This window comes from Chelon labrosus (assembly GCF_963514085.1).
Source record: "Chelon labrosus genome assembly, chromosome: 15".
Classification (NCBI taxonomy): domain Eukaryota; kingdom Metazoa; phylum Chordata; class Actinopteri; order Mugiliformes; family Mugilidae; genus Chelon; species Chelon labrosus.
This window is the reverse complement of record NC_140348.1, coordinates 24,808,629-24,829,718: the sequence shown is the minus strand read 5'-3', so window position 1 is coordinate 24,829,718 and position 21,090 is coordinate 24,808,629. Positions and strand designations below refer to the sequence as shown.

Sequence of the window (21,090 nt, the reverse complement as noted above, 5' to 3'; positions counted from 1 at the left end):
GGAGAAGAGCTTGATCCAGTCGGCTTTAAATTTGTAAACCTTGCTAGCACTACCGGTGCTAGCTAGGCTAACTGTTGGCATCTCCTCCGGCTCGACGGAGTCAACATCGTCAGTCCCAGATTCCACTTCTCCCACATTTCTCTCACCGATGTCCGCTCTGTCAGCGGTTTCGCTTTGCTTTTTTAGGAAATATGAGTCAATTTTCTTCATTGTACACGGTCAGTTAATTTTCCTTCAACGTTCCAGTGTCCGGGCTACGACTTTCACACCGATATCGCTCCGCTCAACTCGCGCCGCATCGTCGGACTCCGCAGTGGCGAGGAGAAACTAGTCCTCCTCTCGTACACACGTACACACGTACACACACACACACACACACACACACAGATCAATCTCTCCTAATTTTAACTTCCGCGGGCGGTGAATCGCCCGTGCTGGCCGGGCGGCGCGGATGTTTTCATTCATAAACTCGCCGCAGGGCGACGTCACCGCATCTCATCACATGAGTTCTGTGTTTTGCAGGTGTGAAAAAGAAGTTGTAGGACAGTGCTTGTCCATTTTTTATACAGAGATGCGCGAGAATTGTGGGCTACTCTACTTTGATACACATAGTATGGATTTAGTTTAGGAGCAAAATGCGAATGAAAGGGTTGAAATCCGTAGTCGCACCGGTGCTCCCTTTTTATTTTTTCTACTCGCACAAACTATTTTTAGGCGCATATGCGAGTGAAATGCTCGCACTGTACAACCCTGGGCGTATGTGTAGCACCCACCTGGACCAGACCAGGCACCCCCCACCCCATAGCAATGACACTCCTTGATGGCAGCAGGGAGTGTCACACAAACATGAAGAACAGCACAAGGTGTTGACCTGGCCTCCAAATTCACTAGATCCCAAAGTGATCAAGTATCTGTGGGATGATCCACATGATGAGTAGCCTGACGTAGCCATACTCAATTCTAGTCAGAATGTGAGTCTGGTACTGCTCCATTGGGCTGTGATTATGGGGCGTGTTTCAACCGAACCAGGAAAAAAAAATGCCTCTGCACTCAACTGGATAGACCTATAACCAATCAGAGCAACGGAGTGTGTGACGTATGTTAAGCGACGCATAGTTGACAACAGAACTCAACTGCACGCACGCTGGAAGAAGTAGAAGAAGAAGATGAGTGTAAACGATTTTTGCCGGTGTTGTAAAAAGAATTTAAGGATACACGGAGTACTTACCAACACCGCCATCATTTTTGAGATAAATATTAAAGGTGAATGCGTATACGAACAAGTTCTCAGTTTAGGATTACATCTCCACAAAACAGCAAACACATCGTGTCGCATTTGTCGGTCCTGTCAGTCCTTAATAACACGGTTGGGACGCGACATGCCCGTGTTTAAAAACTGGACAGAGGACGATTACGTTACTGTTGATCATCTGTCCACCATCGTATGAAGCCCGCCCTGAGAATCTGATCGGTACGAACGGCTCCTGTTCGAGCATAATTGCGCCTCAACGGAGCGATGCCAGACCGAACTTCCAGACCTCAAATGTTGTGGGCGGGACTAAGTTCGGCTGGCACCCAGGCTACATGATGATGCCCCTCCCCTCAAAGACCCCCCCCCACTAACAACATCCTGTTACCAGACACCACAGGACACCCTCAGAAGTCCATTCTCTGATGAGTCAAAACTGTTTTGTAAGCACAAGGGAGGTGGTCATAATGTTATGCCTGATCGTTGTAAATGACATGAAGCAGAAGTACACAAAGCATTTGAATTTGTCCTCACATCCATATTATTTTGCATTTGCTATATTTTTATTCAGTGAACCCATTAATGCTCTTCTGCTTTCTGAACCGTAGAAAGTGGAGGAGGCAGAATGAAAAGCTGACGTCTGATAAAGGTCTAGAGTTCTACGCGTGAGGCATGTGTGTCTTATCTGGCGCTGCAGATCTGCACTTGTTTACCGTCTGTGCTTCTGCTCGGCCACCTGCTTGTCTCGTCTCTCGTGTTACAGACACAAATGTTACAGCCGTTTAAATAAGAACTCAGCTATTCAGAGCAATTACAGACATGTTCTGTGTTTTTTTTTTTTTTTTTTGATTGGAGGTCAAAAACTCCAGGTGCAGGGCGTTAGTCTTTAAAAAGAAAAGGTGCCACGTTGCTGCTGTTTCTGTTTCTGCACTGACCTTAATTAACATGATTAGTATTTTAGTTTGAAACAAGGCACAGACACTAACCCTAACAAATAAATCTTACAGAAGTCACATTCAGGTGTTGTTTCTAAAGCCTGTTTTTTGACAGGGTGTGTTTAACATGTTTGGTACGTTCCTGTGGGCTTCCCCTCCAGGGTTTTGGCTGGTGTGGGCTCTGATCATCATCCTGACATGCTGCTGTGTGTGTCAGCACTGGCGCTCCAAGCAGCGCTTTCAGCAGCAGCGCCGGCAGAACGAGATCAACCTCATCGCCTACAGAGAGGCCCACAACAACTCCCAGCTCCCGCTCTATCTCAGTGAGTTGCTCTGCCACCGGAGCTGCTGCCTCGACGCATTCCACACATACTGAGGCTCTCCTCACGTTACCAGCCGCACATCGAACTAAATATTTAAGAGTTCACAAACATGACAGAAGCTGCAACTCTGAGAGCTCCCGTCCGGCCTGAGAGCTGGTTGGATTTAGGTTTTGGAGGAGTTTGGTTTCGGCACGTACCTCCCAATTTGGCTGTTTTATATTATGTATTAAAAATATTGATTAGTGACTCTAAAATCCCGTTGAGCACCTTGACATAATGTTGATGATAAGTTAAATATAGTATCTACGTCATCCCATAAAAAAAATCTATCTATCTTTCTGTTCTTCAGGATTTTTACCCACCTACCTGCTGCCAGCCTATGAAGAGGTAGTTGACCGTCCAACCACACCTCCTCCTCCTTACACCCCGGTCCAGTCAGGACCTTCACCCGCAGAGCCAGCTGAAGAAGCTTCTTTCCCCAACTCGGCCATCTTCATCCCTGGTGACGCTGACTCTGCACTCCCCGCAAACCCCGAGCCCACGCAGAGCCACTCCCCCGGCGCCCACAGCCCTAACAAGGACTTGACGCCCGGCAGGTTCCGGCGCTTCACGGGGGATTCTGGGATCGAGGTGTGCGACGTCCAAGAACTGTGGGATCAACACAGCCTTTTAGAAAGAGAAGAAGAGACTGAGGAGGAGGAGGAGGACGAGGAGGAGAAAGTTGGAGACCCATGTGATCACTGCGACCCCCAGAGCTTTGAACACAGCCATATTAGTGACGACGCTCACGATACACAAAGTCACAGTGTCTTAAGTAACCGAGAATAATGTCTTAAATATCTGCAGGACGTACTCTGCAGTGATCCTGATGCAACGTTACACCTTTTGGCTCTCAGCGGTTTTATCTAACTAACACCAGCATGTGGGACAGGTCTGGAGACAAATAGAAAGGTGTAACTAAAATAATTTTATAAATGAAAAGCTGCATTATGCACCTTCTGGAGCGAAGTCCGCTTGCAATTTATATACCATTCACAACCTGGGCACTCAGGAGACTTTTTTTTTTCTATATCCATCACTTTGTCTTAAAGATGATTACGTAAGGATTGTGACCAGGGTGTACCTGTACTGACCAGGGGCCTCATTTACAACTGTTACATACACACACACACAAAGAAGGGCTTGAATCTGCGCGCTCTACCGCTTACCGTGAAAATCTAAATGGAAAGAGAGAACTGTTACCCTGACACACAGGCATTTTAGAGCACAGATGGTGAAGTCGTGTTCTCAAGACTTTTGGATTTTCTCTCAGGTTTAATAACAAATAATTGTAACTTAAAACGCTGAGTGCCTGTTTCTCAATCATCAAGCAAAGGGTCCAATGAGAGGAGGGCTCACACTGTAGCACAGCTGCACTGACTAGGGTGTTAGCCCAAGCGGGCCACGCTGTAGCAACAACATAATAACCTACTCATAACGACAACTCCTTTTGTTTTAGTGCAAAGAAGAACAAGTACATTATGGAAATGTTTACATTTAATGAACAGCCTTTTTTCTTTTTTCTTTTTTTAAAGAAAAATAAGTTGGAATTTCTGCACATTGATGCCATCTACAGTTTAGTTGTGGATCTCGGTTCATGTTGTGTCTGCAACTCTGAGTAAAACAGCACAACAAGTTAGGAATTGATGCCAGTTTCGTTTATGTCTTTGCAAATTCATGCTACTGGACTAGGACGGTGGTCGTATGCATCAGGTGGCAGATTCATGCACAAGGCTCAACGTCTAAAGGGAACTTCATGTGCAGCCAACACGTCTTTGTGTGCATCTGATGTACAGTTTTACAAATGAGGCCCCAGAGTTTTGTTATTTTTTGTCTCAAATCATGTAAATGTTTCTCAACCAGCTCTAACATACCATACAAGCATGTTGTAATCAATGTTGTTATATCAGCCATGAGCTAAAATGAGAGCCTGCTGATCGGAGGCGTCGCCGTCTCTTTAAATATCTCAGGTTGTAGCAGGTTACAGAGGGCGTTGTAGAAAATCAATTGAGCAGCACTGATTTAGTATAAGTGTGATTAAATACCTTTAGTTCTCAGGTGTTTTTTTTTTCCCCCAGATTAAATCCACTAAATGCCACACAACAGGATAATTTCATAAACTACCCCATCACGATGGCCAAAAAAGGAATAATGGGCTGAAACCACGTATGTATGGGGTAGGATTACCAAAAAAATAGGGCATCTAGGTCTTGATATACGTCCTTATCATAATCTAAAAAGACATGACGTACAAGTGGCTTCTAAACAAACGAGTTCAGGTTCAACTGACCTGGGCAGCCAAAGCTCTGCACTGTCCTTTAAAAAGCCAAAGAGGAACATCACAAACACTTTATGTTGCTTGATCTGATCATTAAACTCATGTCGGCAGCAAACGTAGAAAGCAGCAGGTCCTCTGGAGGGATTTTCTTTATTCTAAGACCAGCAGCGTATTTCCAAATCAAACTGAGCTGACACTAAATGCATCTCAGTTTGAATATATTGAAAGCCAGTAGAACACTATTGAATGATGCCCACACTGACCTCTCATTCTCCTCCCTTATGATCCTCTCTAGTAAATGATCATGTCCCTGCTTCCTGCTGCTGACCGTAAATCCTCGTTTGAGTCTCCAGTCACCTGTAACACTGGTTTTAAAGGAGGGGGGTCCTTTCTGATTCCATAGAGACTATTTAGACGAACTTCATCAAATCTCTGGACCTAGAGTTGATAACTGATTAACCTTTCAGTGACTAACCTTAATCTCTGCACATTTACCAAGTCACTGTTAATCTCTCAGCGTGTGTCTACACAACATCAGTGACTGTTATGATGCAGATCAGAGTACACAGGCTGTTAGGAAGCTGGTGAGCACCTTCAGAACCAGCTGAGACCCATCAACAGTTGTTTCATATATGTAGCATTGAACAGTGGTTTTCAGCACCTGGTGCTACTCTCTGTATATATACTTTATAATCACTGTCTGCTGAATGAAATTATATTTTTCTGATGCTTTTTTTATATAAAATATGTTTATTAAATGTTATGAAAAGACGTGGCAAAAGTTTGCTCAGTATTCTTTGTGTTCTTTCCACCACCACATTATTCACAACATCCCATCAAAGATTTTCCCTAAGGTTTCAAATCTTTGTGGACTGAGTCAGCAATTTAAAGACATCCTGGCGACTGCTCGACTCTGGTTGACTTTCATGAATGGTACCTGTAAATAACCCGAATGGGCCCCGAAGGAGAATCACCATGAGGCCGTAGGAGCAGACTGACAGTTTCTACACGATGCAGAGCTTTCTGCAAAGATCTAAGGGGAGGACTGGATCAGCCAGGGCAGGGCAGACATACAGTTGTGTCAAAAGATCTTGTCCCAAGTCCAGTAACTTATTAAAATACCCTTTTCCATTTACCCTCCCACTCCACTTATCATCCTGAGGCAATCTGAAGCTGCTTCCTTACAGCATTAAGATAAGATAAGATAAGACTTTATTCGTCCCTGTGGGGAAATTATCATATATCAAGAATAATTTACCTACATTTATTTGCTGGTAAACCTCAGCTACCTTAGTTACCCAGCCCTTTGTCATGTTTTCTGTATGACGCATTAATAAAAGTGCTATAGGGGTAACGTCGTACTCCACACTCCATCCAGGTGGTGGCGCTAACGCACGTATGGTTTGTACTTCCACCATTTAAATGGTGTAATAACAAGAAAACTTGAATAAGAGCAAGAAATTACATCATAATAGTTTTAAAGAGTCAAATTTATAGATAGTTACAGATTACAGACAGGAGGTCCAACACCTGACAGAGTGGTGCTCAGACAACAACCTTGTTCTGGACACCAGCAAGACCAAGGAGGTCACTGTGGACTACAGGAGGTCCAGGAAGACAGAGCACGCTCCTCTCCTCATACAAGGAGAGGCGGTCGAGCGTGGCAACGACGAGGTGAAGAAGGCCCAACAGAGGCTCTTCTTCTTTCTCAGGAAGCTGAAGAGGGCTGAACTCTCCTGTTGACAACTGACAAACTTCTACAGAGCCACAATAGAGCCCATCTGTCTCAGTGTGACGGTGTGGTGTGGGAGCTGCACGGCACAGAACAGGAGGGACTTAGCTTGGGTGGTAAGAACTGCACAGGGGATTGTGAGGGGGGTCTTCTCCCAGATCTGGACTCAGTCCATGCGAACCGGGTCCAAAAGAGGGCCACCCACCCACGCCATGGACTGCTTGTACCTCTCCCTTCACGGAAAAGGTCTCCCCACCATGGACACTTTACAAGCCATTGCAAAGTTTTCACTGTATGTTTACAAGGTTTGCTGCTGACTTACTCATATTTATATATCTGTACAGCTCTATTTTTATTTTATTTTATTTTATTTTATTTTATTTTATTCTTATAATGCTTATTCTATGACAATAAAAGATTGTTGATAAAAGATAGTAAGTTTTTGTTTCTGTTTCATGTGTTGTTTCACTCCAGTCCAGGTGGTGGCGGCAAAGCGCCTTTAAGCTTGCTTGCTAACCACCATTAAAAAAACAAAAGAAGAAGAAAGAAGCAGCTGCAGCACAAGAAAAAAGAAGAAGAAGAAGAAGAAGACCTCAAAACAGAAGGGGACGACGTCCAAGAATAATAGAGTAGTGAACTAAATCTTATCGTTTTTAACATAGTACAGACGGTAAGTTGTGCTTTTTTCGTCGCCAACATGTTTAAACGTCTCTTTTAAAAAAAATTAAATAAAAATGTGTGTTTTGTAAAACGCCCGTATTGCTGGCTGCAGCCTCCACACTCGCCTGTTTGTGTTTTCAAACGTCGTCTGAAGTTATGCTAACTTCCTCTGCTAAAGCTATTTTTAAGGCAATGCTCCAGTTGTCTGAGGTGTTGGTTTCCTTTCAGGAGCTGTCCCCCTCATTTAGCTTTCATAAAGCCGCTGTCAGCATCTGGACCGAGCTAACTTTAGCTGAGCCCTGATGGTGTTTAGAAGAAACTAACAAAACATATATAACCGTTAATAAACCTGTAACAGTGATAGCAAACATAAACCTCCAAGGTTGAGTCAAGTCTCAGTGTCACATTTATTTTATTTACTTTTATTCTGGGCCTTTATGGAGCCTCATTCTGTGGTTTAGTATTTTTAGTTTGACTAAATGTAAATTTCTTCTGTTACTGCATCTTAAAAGTCATCTCCTTTACAATCAGAGGTGTAGTCCGCCGGCTGCAATCCCTGCCGTCCCTTATCTTTGTGAGTGTGTCAGGATTTAACGGTGTTATCTCACACAGACCAGACCGCCGCCCCAGACTGACTGTCCAGCTGTGAGTGATTGATTCTGGTTCATTAAAGCCACATCTTTTCTCTCCCCAGAAACGTTTATATTTTCAGCGGCTTCGAGATGACGACCTCGTGGAGTGACCGTCTGCAGAACTACGCCGACCTGCCAGCCAACATGGACGGGGTGTCCATGAAGAAGTATCAACGCGAAGCTCATCACAGGTACATGTCAGCCCAGGGTGTAAGCAAGAAAGAAAGAAAGAAAGAAAGAAAGAAAGTGCTACTAACGTCTTCCTCCTGTTCCTTGAGACAAATAATAATTTGCCGTCGTCTTGCTGTTGGATATTTGCACAACCACATATCTCAGCATGTCATCCTGTTTAAAACCTTTATTTTCAGCCGTTTCCCAAAGAGCTGCTTCCACTGCTTCGCTTCTTCCTCAGCTTCTCTTCTTCCTCAGCTGTTGCGCTTTTGTATAGAATAAAGCTGCAGAGTAAAATCTAGAAATTGATATTTGGAGCACACGCTGTAATCACAGCTAACAGCAACGATACTGGCTGCTGACACGGCTCGAGTCCATTTGGGTGAGACGCCGTCAGCAGAGTTAGATAAGACGCACGGAGGTCAGCAAAAGGAGCCATTCTTCATTGATTCTTCTCAGAACGCATTATTATTTTTATTTGTATGAAATAACTCAGGCACAGTTTCATGTTGTGTTTGTGGCGTCTTTGTTTCATTCGGGTCACGTTTGCTGTTCTGCTTTCAGTGCCGGTCTAAGTCAAGTCCAGTTTTTATTCAGCTTGACGTTGCTGGCTGTTTTTGGACCCGTGGAGCCAGAAAGCATTTAATTTGATCTTTAGTGATAAGCCAGAAAATCTGTATGAATAGATTCTTTTTCTCCAAGTCTGGCTAGAGTCACGTACACAAAAAAACCCCTCTTTTTCTTTTTTTTTTTAAGTTGCCTTGCAGCTTTCTTCTGTGAACCTACATTCTAGTTGTGGCTGCTAACAGCGACATTAATGAGGGATAAGAAACCCCTTAAAGTTTGTTTTTTGGATATACCACAACCTTGACCTTTACAGATATTTCGTAGGAATAAAACATGTTGATGTGACAATCAGCTGCGATCAGCTATGTGCTAACACCGGAAGGACTGACCACCCTGCAACAGGAAACAGGAAGTCGTTGTCTCGATGAAACAGCTGCAACTCTTGCTTTCACAAGAACTGCACAGGCAGTAAACAGGACTTGAAACCTGAATACTCCACAGTTCTGCTGGAATTGCATGAGTGATAATAATGTGTCTTTCTCCCCTTTCTCTGAGTGACCGTTGTTGAGTTGTAACCTGACTTCATTACATTGTGGACAACAAGCAGAGCCCTGGTTCTTTGACATCTACTCAAAAAATGTCTCATGTACAATATTTATGTCAAATTTTGTATTTGTTTCATTGTAATATAAGAAGCAGGCGATGGAGGCTGGTTTTAAAGCTTTTCTGTGGAGCCATGGGTTCAGTAGTAAAACCACATGTATTTTCTATTACAAAGCTTTCCACGGGATCGGACACAAAACCATCCTGCAATGAGGTATGCAATCCTTCTGTTGTTGAAACAAACTGAGACTAGTGACTAAATGACTTTCCATCTTTAATGTCCATGATATGGCTTTACCCATCAAAATGTCATGGAGCTCCATCCATACTAATTGTGAGCTGGGTTCCTCCCCGTGGAGACAGCAGCTGGTGGCCATTGTGATTTTATTTCTTTTTTTTGGTGTTGCTTGACCCTTGTTACTACATGCTTCCTTTTTAATCCTCATCTTCGTTACAGATTATATGTTTACACTGTATAATCTGTATAAAATGCACATACGCAGACGTCCAGGAGCATCAAGCAGTCAGATTGTGTGAATGCATAAATCTAATGTGAGGTGGTTAGGTTCTGCAGACCACTCTATATCAAATTGATATAGTACACAACTATTTTAACCTAATTTCTATTATTCCAGTATATTCAAATCCCATGTTTCCATATTTTTTTTCAGATTTTGCTGGAGAAAACATTATAAGTTTGCAAAACAATATGCAAACGTTTTTAAATGCACACTTTCGGACATTTTCCTATTTCACTATATATTCCCTATATGCATTATTTGGTCCAGTGTCTTGAGATCTGATTTGAGGCAAATCAGCCAAATGTTGGTAAGATTTGGTATTTACAACACATCAGAATATTGCTCTGAACCTATGCATGACAGAGTCCGCTTTTTGGATCCACATATTATTTCGGAAACGGTGTTAGATGCAGAAACACTAGAATCTTTCACCACCAACAGGTTTGTAGAGTCCAGTTGGAACGATCACCTGCAGTCAGCACTGGGGCGTCTCTCTACCATCATCTCTTTCCCGACTTTCTTTTTTTTTCCCCACTTCGAAAGATAAATTCACTGAGGACTGAAGAGTCATGTCACTCCCCCAATGGGCAAATTGCTTTTCAACTGGGAAACTTGGCGAGAGCTTTTATTAGGCTCATGTGTTCACCAGTAAATCAACATTTCTATTAGTCCAAGAAATTTTGCAGAACTCTTTTTTTACCTGCATGATCTGAACCTATTAGTTCTTTTTTGCTGTGTTTTCCAATATTGCGTAATAGGAAACTGGAAGAGTAGAATAAAAGATTGTCTTGTGTATTTGATGTGCAGGGCTGTCTACATTGTCCCAGAAGCGATAAGGATTTTTATTTTGCCCTCATAGCTGGTTTAATTTCGCAGTCCATGACTTCACACATTGACCAACAGGTCAAAATTAACTGATATTAAGAGTGTGCTGCATTTTATCTGTCCTAGTTAAATCATACAGTAATAAAGCATGTCCTTTAAAGGCTCTTTAACAAATAAACCTGCACAAAATTAACTTAAATCAAAAGGTTTAATAAAAAATAACTCATGAAACTTTAATTCCAACCACTTTCTTTCCTCTGGCACCTCGACTCTACTCTGGTATTCTGGTTTTTCTTTTTGGACGACAAAAGACTAAATAATCAACCAAGAAATCTATATCTCACCTGTAAGTCAGGTACTGCAGCCATACTTTCTGTCATGATTTCAGTTGTGTTTGTGGATTATAGACTTTGTTCCTGATTGAAATTATACTTTTTTATCATTATTGTTGTTAGATTTGGTGCCACTGTAAGAGAAAGAAGAAAGATTGTGGTGCTTGGCTTTAACCCCAAACACCATAAATTAACAGTACTGATCACAAAATCCTAATTTTGTGCAATCAATAACATTTCATTTCAGTTTTTCTACATTTCCTGAACTCTGATGTCAACAGCTTAAAGTTACAGAATCTAAACTGTGTATGTCGACATTACAATCTACAGAAATAACAAGCTCTCTGATGAACAGGTCACTGTATAATTAATAACCTATAGTAGTGCATGTCTTTTATTCAGGTTACTCAAACGTAGCCTTCCATGCATCAAAACCTCACCTTAAATTCTGAGCGTACAAACTTTACAGAGAAATGTTTCAGCAGAAATCAAGGCAGCGTAGTTTTTAATCTGATAATCTCACTGTCATACATTTATTGACTCAACATTTATCCGTTTTCAGAGTGTTTGTCAACCGAAGCCTGGCTATGGAGAAGATCAAGTGTTTTGGTTTTGATATGGATTACACTCTTGCAGGTAAGTGCATTCGGTTAAACTGCAATGAATGTCTTGCCAATTATTTATCCGTTTATTTACTTTGACAACTTATTAAACCAGGCTTTAGAGAACTCCTTGTTCTAACAAAGGAACACAAGCTTTAAAATGCCGTTACAAACCTCTGCTCTGCTGCCAAATTGTAAGTCTGCATTACAGACTGGACCACGAGATATTCGGCTCCTCTCTGTAGAAGAAGCTGCCACTGTAACCCAAGCTGCCCCTCGTCCAGTTGTTGTGATATTCCCAGCCTGGAACCAGCCTACTACCCCACATACCACGATGGGATGAGGGGGGCTTCGATGTAAACAAGAGATGAGCAAAATATGGGGTTTTAACAGCTGATACTAATATGTGTATTCTGGAAATCTAAGCATTTTTATGTCACAGGAAACCTCCAGTTTTAGGTCTAGGATGTCGGCACCAGGAGAATGAGTGCATAGACGTACACAGAAAAGAGCTGCACGATGCTTTCTGTATCATATTGGTACACTGGCTTCATTATGGTGATTTGTGTCTCCCTGTTTAGTGTATAAATCTCCTGAGTACGAGTCGCTGGGCTTCGACTTGACAGTGGAGCGTCTGGTATCGATCGGTTATCCGCAAGAGCTGCTCAACTTTGTCTATGACCCTTCCTTCCCCACCAGGTAGGCTCACAAGGCTCTGGTTTAGAACAGACTCTTAGTCTTTTAAGTGCTGCAGCGAGGATTCCTGTCATCACTCACCTGTCTCTGTTCTTCTCAGAGGTCTGGTGTTTGACACAATGTATGGAAACCTGCTCAAAGTGGACGCCTACGGGAACATCCTTGTGTGTGTGCACGGGTTCAACTTCCTGAGAGGGTGAGGTCCACTGCACCCACTGATCAGTCCACTGTCCCACTGTACGCTATGCTCTAAATTCATTTTAGGACAAGTCCAGCTGTGTCAGCAGCATAAACAGGCATCACTGACACTGTTTTAGTTTTGCATATTAACAAGCCAACGACACTAATCAAGCATAACATTATGACTCTGCCTGCAGAGGGAGCAAATATAAATGCAATGAAATCCATAGAAAAGAATAAAAATGTAAGACGTTTCCTGATTGGACCTTCATCAGAACTTCTTTATCATCTCTTTGCACAGACCTGACATCAGAGAGATGTACCCCAACAAATTTATTCAACGCGGGGACACAGAACGCTTCTACATCCTCAACACACTCTTCAACCTGCCTGGTAGGTGAATACATGAGGTTAAAGCTGAGGTGGTGCAGACCTGGGAACACCTCAGGATCCCTCATAAGGAACTAAAATGCATTTCTAGGTAGAGAGAGGACAGGGATTTAAACTTGAATATGATTCCACCTTCTTTCAGAAACCTACCTCTTTGCTTGCCTGGTGGATTTCTTCAGTAACTGCTCCAGATACTCAAGGTACTGCATGCTCTATGTTCTGTTTTATATCTCTTCTCACAATATCTGGGAAACACAGAGTCTGGGTCATTTTTATTTTATTTTTTTTAATATCACCATGATGTTTATCGCCCTCTGCAGTTGCTCGACTGGTTTCAAAGATGGCGACCTTTTCATGTCCTACAAGAGCATGTTCCAGGACATCCGAGATGCCGTGGACTGGGTTCACTTCAAGGTAAAAATCTTTCCCTTTTCCACATTAAACCCGCGTCCAGTCAGCTTCATTTACAGACGTGACTGTTGCTTCGTCTTCACAGGGCTCCTTAAAAGAAAAGACGGTCGAAAACCTGGAGAAGTATGTGGTGAAAGATGTAAGTGGAGAATCAAAATCAACCATATAACACAGTTTTATCAGACTGTTTTCAGTTGGTTGCTGACGTTGTTTCTGTTTTTTTTCCTCCATGAAGCCAAAGCTGCCTCTGCTCCTCAGTCGTATGAACGAAGTGGCCAAAGTATTTCTGGCCACCAACAGTGATTACAAATACACAGAGGTAAGATTAAAAGTCCACAGTCCGTCAAGCTTTTATAAAAGTCTTCCCCCATTTGATGTATACACTATGGTGTCCCGCCAAACGTTGTGCTTAGAGCATCTCCATGTCTCAGCAGCTTTACGTTCAGTGTTCCTGTAAATGAACTGCACAGACTTGATTCTACTTGTCAGCTAAATCCAATATCAGCATTATTAGGTCAGATGAGATTAGATTAGATTAGATTAGATTAGATGAGACGTTATTGATCCCTGTGGGGAAATTAAGATGTCACAGCAGCAGGAGTAGACAGTAAAAAAAGAAAATACAAGTTAAATACAAAAGAGAAAAGAGGAAAAAACTATGTCAGAGTATTAAAAGTGCAAAAATGGAGGATTGTTCTTGAAAAAAATTGTTTTTTATAGTTGGGATAACATCATAGTAGATATTATAGTAGAGGGGCAGCAGGGCAGGTAATAATAATAATAATAATACATTTTATTTGGAGGCGCCTCTCTGGGCACTCGAGGACACCGTACAACAAGGTAGTCCCCTTTGAGGTACACGGGGGGCATTCCATGATATTTAGTCCCCAGACTTTAATCGGATTACACAAACCATATGAAAATTAAGCTAAATGAAAAAGCAGCTTGTGGTTTCTCGAATTTCTAAAAGTAGAATGGGAGGTGGAACCTTCAGCTGTCATCCTGTCTCTTCAAAAACTCTTTTGGGGTATCCGTTGAGTTCTTGGTCTCGTTCCCTTACCAGGAAACTGGATGACCAAAACTGGGAAGAGTCACAGTAGCTTGAGGTCACAGTCAAAGCGTTATAAGTGGTTTGACTCTGTCGTGGTAAAAACTGTCCCTTTGTAAAGTGTATTCTTTTCTGTTTTGCTGCGCCGATGTTTAAAACAACTCTCCCTCCTTCTTACAGAAAATTATGACCTACCTGTTTGACTTTCCTCACGGCTCCAAGGTAACACTGATTATTTAGTAGCTTGCAAACTACCCAGTAGCTAATGACAATACGTGTTAAACATGATTTGTTCAACCAGGATTTACTTAGAAGCTGATGTGTTTTTGCGTGTGTGTGTGTTTATTGCAGCCAGGTACGCCCCACCAACCCTGGAAGTCCTACTTTGACCTGATCCTCGTGGATGCACGCAAGCCTGTGTTCTTTGGAGAGGGAACGGTGCTGCGACAAGTCGACACGGTGAGCACGGACAAGATGTCACGCTCTGCTCATATCTGAGAAGTTATTTAAAACCGTCTGACCTGGTCAGCGACACAAGTAAATGTCATCTTTGTTTCTTTCAGACCACGGGACGGCTGAAGATAGGCACATACACTGGACCTCTGCAGCATGGCATCGTTTACTCTGGAGGTAAATAAAATCAGGAATGGAAAACTGGACGAGGATTCACATGTATCTAGATGGTTCCCAGAGTTTTTCTAGACAAGACGCCATCTCTTCATCCGTCTTGTACCTCCAGCTCCTCCTCTGTCCTCTCACAGATCATGGATGCATGTTGTGATTATATATTCTTTGATAGAGGTGTTGCTTTTAGCTGCTGTTGCTTCATCAACCATTGCTGGGACCATTTCGATAGCAGAGGGAAGTATTCATTCCTCTGCTATAGTGTCATTCATTCATCTTCTGTAACTGTTTGTCCTCTGGAGGGTCGCTAAGGGGGCTGGAGCCTACCCCAGCTGTCATTGAGACGAGAGGCGGGGTACCGGGGTACACCCTGGACAGGTCTCCAGTCTATCTCAGGGCTAACACAGAGAGACAGACAACCATTCACACTCACACCTACGAACCTTCTTGCTGTGACGCATCAGTGCTAACCACCACACCACTGTGCGGTCTTGTCTTTGCTTTGTAAGTTGTGTTTTGAGCAGACGAAGACTCATCCTCTGCTGTACGTTTAGCTGGAAACCCTCTCACAAACCTCTCCAAGCAGTGCTCAAGCAAGCCCCACCTGCAATTGCACTTAGGGACCTGCTGTGCTAAAATAATAATGCTCTCAGTACTGTGATGTAGATTGCATTACTACTACATTGTACTCTTATGTGCTCGTGGTAGCAAATAATTTACTGCCAGCCGTGCAAAGAGTGTCATGGTCACATCTCTGCACTAGAGACACAAAGACTTAAATCTTAGGTTGACTCCAGTGAGCCGTAGGAGGTGGTGGTGCTTTATGTCCAGATCTTAAAGGACCAAACACCCACCCCTTTACTCATGGACACATCACTCTCATTACTCTTTGTGTTAAATGAACATGAATTATGCTTTAATAGGACTTAAAGTGTAAATGAACGTCTCCAATCTAACTGACCGTGGCATATTTATTCTCCCAGGTTCTTCAGACATGATCTGTGACTTGCTGGGAGCTAAAGGGAAGGACATCCTCTACATTGGAGACCACATTTTTGGAGACATTCTGAAATCCAAGAAACGTCAGGGCTGGAGGACGTTCCTGGTCATACCCGAGCTCGCCCAGGAGCTGCATGTGTGGACCGACAAGAGCTGTGAGCATGAACACACACACATGCACACACATACAGCACATGCCTAAAGTTGAATTTGATTAGATTAGATTTATGAGCATGGCCTGATTGTGATGTGACGTATTAATGCTAGTGTGTGTTTTTCAGCCATGTTTGAGGAGCTTCAATCGCTGGACTGCTTCCTTGCAGAGCTTTACAAGTGAGTTCCATATTTGCATGAATGATGCATCAGAAAGAGGACTGGAAAACAAAAAACCTAATCTTACCCTGGAGAGCTTCTATAGCCTCCAGCTGTTGTAGAAACTGCATTTTAAATAGGCTCACATTATTATTTTGCCCTCAGGCATCTGGACAGCAGCAGCAATGAGCGGCCTGACATCAGCTCTTTGCAGAGACGCATCAAGGTACAAGCTCCCCCCTCAACTTTCTTTCTTTTTTTAAGATGTTATGACGTAACTCACAGCCAGATTCTGAGATTTTAAAGAGCTATAATGTAAAAATAAAATTAGATGATAATGTGACTTGTACATTTACCATCAGAAGAACTCCCAATATGTGTTTTGGTTTATTAAAATACGGTTTTCAGTGGATGCTCTTTTTAATTCACCCCTCTGTGTCCTCTCCAGAAAGTGACTCATGACATGGACATGTGTTACGGCATGATGGGGAGTCTGTTTCGCAGCGGGTCCCGACAGACGCTGTTTGCCTCCCAAGTGATGCGCTACGCCGACCTGTACGCCGCCTCCTTCATCAACCTGCTCTACTACCCCTTCAGCTATCTGTTCAGAGCTGCACATGTACTGGTGAGACGCACTCGTAGTTTCCAGTCAGAGCAACATTTGTACAGGTCGTATCTGTGACGCAGTGATTACACGATTAGACGATACTGAATATTAAAAGACTGTTATCAAAGCTTGACTGGGACGTCCCTACATAGTTAAAGCTGTTCCACGTGTGATCAGGCGACCCAGGACACATGTCAGTGTCAGGCGTAGCACCGAGTTAACCAGACTCTTCCTCCCAGATGCCTCACGAGTCGACGGTGGAGCACACGCACGTCAACATCATCGACACGGAGTCGCCGCTGGCAACGCGAAACCGCCACGACGTCAACCTCAAGGAGATGGAGGGCAAACGGCACCAGCTGACCCGGTCCATCAGCGAGATCCAGCCCCCCCACTTCTTCCCTCAGCCGCCGCAGGAGATCACCCACTGCCACGACGAGGACGACGATGAGGAGGAGGAGGAGGAGGAGGAGGAGGAGGAGGAGGAAGAAGAGGAGGAGGAGGAGGAGGAGGAGGAGTAGCTCATCCAGTACATCCTTGTTCGCATGTTTTATCTTTTATTTTATTTTTAGCTGCAGGACTGTAGCAGGTGAGTGGTCATCATCATCACAGCTGCTTGCAGGCTCCTGGTCTTGTACGTGCTGCTGCTGCTGCTTACTGTCTTACTGTCGATTTAAATGCTCTTGCTTCATCGAGAAATTAAAAGGGTATTGTACGGTTGTAGATAAATGTTTTGTAGTGTTTCAGCCAGCGAGGTAGTAAAGAAAAATAAAGCAGGGAATAAGTTGCGCATACAGAACTACCTGATGATGTAGAGCAGCAGGGTTTTTTTATTTTTTATTTTTTGTTAAATCCTCCTGGCTGTTTATGTTTAGTTTTTATCTCTTTTATGCATCCACTCTGTTGCATTGTAAACGGTTCAAGCCCCTGCTGTTCAGTCAGCTACGTACCTCTCACTGTAAAACATGCAGAACAATGAAAACTTAAAGGAACGATCCAACCCAAAAAACTGATGAAAGACACGTTTTTGGGACCATACAGTGTCAATACAGTGTCAAACACCTCACTCTTGTATCATTTAATTGTATATGCATCTTGTAAACAGTAATACTGGCGACATACACCGATCAGCCACAACATTAAGACCACCAACATCTTGTGACAGTTCAGTGTTCTGCTGGGAAACTTCTGGACCTGGCATTCATTGGTGTGGATGTTACTTAGACATGTACCCCCCACCTAGACCAGACCAGGCACCCCCACCCCATAGCAATGACACTCCTTGATGGCAGCAGCCATCCCCAGCAGGATGCAGCCTGACACAGACACACACACAAAAACACTTTAAGAACAACTAAAAACAAAAAAACATGAAGAACATCACAAGGTGTTGACCTGGCCTCCAAATTCACTAGATCTCAAACTGATCAAGTATCTGTGGGATGATCCACAGAGGCCCCTCGCTTCAAAGCCCCCCCACTAACAACATCCTGTTGCCAGGACACCACAGGACACCCTCAGAAGGCCCATGTCCATTCTCTGATGAATCACAACTGTTTTGGAGGCACAAGGGAGACCTACACAATATTAGGAAGGTGGTCATAATGTTATGCCTGATCGGTTTATATCAACATAGACGCATTACACTGAGTTATTCTACAGAGTTTATTTTGATGACAGGTCAACAGGTGAACGGTTACGACACAAGGCGAGATGTTCAATTTTAAAAAAAGTGTCCTACGTGAAGAAAATGTGAAGATTTCAGATTTTGACTGAGAGTCTCATCATTATTCATAATTTTTAGTTTTTTTTTTAGTTTTTACCGAGTGAGAAGATGTTACTGTAAAGACTTCAGAGATGACGTTACAGTTAATCAGACGTTTCAAATGTCTTACCTTTAATAACTATTAACAAAACAAAGTGTTCTTCAAGTACTGGTGGGAAAACTTTCTGGAATTAGTTCTGAGGTTAACGGTTTTCCACAGAGAGGTCACCAGGTCTATCTGCTGTAGACGAGCTGTTACTGTATTCTGAATCATTGTTTCTTCGGGATACGCCGTTATCACTGCGGCTCTAGATGCCAGGTTCTTTGTGCGTATATACAGTGCATCTATTAACAGCCAGCTTTGTGTATTTCTTTTACACAAAAAATGACTCTGTCACCGTTTGCTCAGATGGATTTAGAGATGCATGTCCAAGTAAGAAATAAAAAGCACACATTTCTGGTCCGAACGAACACATCTACATACCCTTTAAAGTTATGTTACGAAAGACTTTTATATCAAAAACCTTTTCCAGAAGCTGGCTGAAGGAATGAACAGCCTGTGTTATCTGCTCCGATCCTTCTGTTCCTGTTAAAAGGAAGTTTTCCCACCGTTGCCTTAATGCTGGCTCGGTAGGTTTCAGATTCTCGGTTCTGTAAAGCTCCAACCGTTTCTGCTTGTTGGTGCCAAATAAATAAAAATGTGATTTAGTTGAATGCAGCATACCTGTGAACAGTATTGTGCATGGAAACGCACCGACTCTAGTGTCTCCACAGACGCTAATGTTATCACAGATACTGCCAAGTAGATGAGGATTCAGCTGTGTTTTATTATATTTTACTTTATGGTGTCTTGTTTTTTTTTTTTACTGCTGTCACTGATCAGATTTTAAAGGAAATCACGGCTGCTGGAGTGACCCCACATCAGGTGGACTGTGGCCTTTGAAAATGTTTTTGAAACCTGGTTGTACTGCCGGAGTACTCGGTTACGTTGAGTGTGTTTTGTTTGTTACAGCCTCAGCCTCAGTTATTATTATTATTATTATTAGCCGAAGATGCTTGTTGCTTTTGGACTGAGGAGAGGCGTCTTTAATCTCCTTGTTGAGGGTCAGAACTCGTTTGAATGCGCTGCCCAGACGTTTGGGGGAACTCTGTGAGCCCTGTTGCACCTTGGGATGTTTCATATATATGTATATGTGTATATATACATATATATACATATATATTATAGTCTAATTTCTGAATGCCTGCCTGTTCTAAGTACAGTGATTGTTATGTTCAAGTGTAAAATGAACCAAATGAAAGATTTGTACCAGCAACAATCCATGCATGTGCTGATGTTGAATTTATTTTATTTTGTTTTATTGTGAGGACGCTGCAGTGAAGCTGCGTCTGAGATGGTTTTGAGTCACGACTCAAAAGTTGTAATAAAGTTTCTGATCTGATATTATAGCTGAGTTTTTTGTTTGTTTAGTTTTTTTTCCATCAAAGTGATAAAATTCTAATATTCACCATGTTTCTTCCATACATCGACAGTTAGTCCCCTCTCTTAAACCGCTGTCTTATCATGGGGCGGTTTGTACTGATGCTTCACAGCAAGAAGGTTTTGGGTTCAAATCCATCGGCCAACTGGAGGTCCGTCTTCAGTGAGGGTTGCATGTTCTCCCATCTTCTCCCACCGTCCAAAGACATGCTTTAGCCCTGTGATAGACTGGAGACCTGTCCAGGGTGGACCTCTCGCCTAATGACAGCTGGGATAAGCCCCACCTGCCGCAACCCTCCAGAATGAATGAATGTCTCATCAATATTGTTGAAGAGATCGCGCGTACACGTCTGATTGCACTGGTGGCCACAGTTGCACGGTTGTGTGCTGATTTACAATCTGTATTATTGTTATGCTCATAGGAATCAGAAAAGAAAGACTGCACTTGACCCACATCTAAAGAGAAGACAAACAGACTTTTCTCAAGGTATGTTTTCATGCAGATAACCAGGATATTTGTCTTTAGACGTACTGTTTACAACAATTAACTCATAGATACATGGATTTACCTTTGTGCTACATAGACTAGAAATATGACAACAATCCCAGGAGGTCCACCAGACTATTAAAAACCTTTAAAAAAGGGGGAGTGGGAATGCCACAGCAAGATATCCCAGTGTTGTGGATGTGGATGTGACGGCAAAGAAACAGAATCAGATTTATTTCCATTTATGTTCACGCATAGAAGAAATGATTTATCTCTGTGTTTGATGCAGTGAATGTGGTAGGAAATAAGAAAATACAAAATGTACAAAGAATATTTAAAAATGGCAAAGGGACAGTGCAGTCTGTGCATGGATGTGCCAAAAAAAAATGGGTCAAGGAGAGAACAAATGTTCACGTGAGTTCAGCAGATTTCCACGTGTCAAGAATCAGGAGTAACATGTGTTGACACGTCTTTCATTTGTCAGCCGCCTGTCTGTTTTTACCAACATTTAAACGAAAGATAATTCAGTTGACGATGTAGATATACATGTCTGTAATCCTAAGAGTCGGGACCAACTCAGTGTTTAGTCTTTAGGTCCTGAGAGACAGAAGACGTGAGGCAG

The 21,090-nt window shown here is 42.8% G+C and overlaps 2 protein-coding genes across 2 annotated transcripts in view; both read left to right on the top strand.

The window, feature by feature from the left end:
• Positions 1-5,736, top strand: part of fbxw4 (F-box and WD repeat domain containing 4) — a 53,551-nt gene extending 47,815 nt beyond the window's left edge. Inside the window, exons 10-11 of the mRNA XM_084562190.1 lie at positions 2,346-2,507; positions 2,857-5,736. Coding sequence (XP_084418316.1) covers positions 2,346-2,507; positions 2,857-3,335 — 641 coding nt within the window. The 3' untranslated portion in view covers positions 3,336-5,736. The remainder of the gene's footprint in view (positions 1-2,345; positions 2,508-2,856) is intronic.
• Positions 5,737-6,970: 1,234 nt separating this feature from the next.
• Positions 6,971-17,257, top strand: nt5c2a (5'-nucleotidase, cytosolic IIa; the record flags this gene model as incomplete). Its single annotated transcript, XM_084562184.1, has 18 exons — positions 6,971-7,226; positions 7,911-8,039; positions 11,430-11,503; positions 12,051-12,168; positions 12,266-12,361; positions 12,647-12,738; positions 12,878-12,935; positions 13,056-13,149; positions 13,232-13,285; positions 13,382-13,465; positions 14,375-14,416; positions 14,546-14,653; positions 14,758-14,824; positions 15,802-15,972; positions 16,099-16,150; positions 16,295-16,355; positions 16,578-16,754; positions 16,976-17,257. Exons 2-18 carry the CDS (start codon positions 7,939-7,941, stop codon positions 17,255-17,257), a joined length of 1,731 nt encoding a protein of 576 aa, XP_084418310.1. The 5' UTR covers positions 6,971-7,226; positions 7,911-7,938.
• Between the last annotated feature and the right edge of the window lie 3,833 nt (positions 17,258-21,090).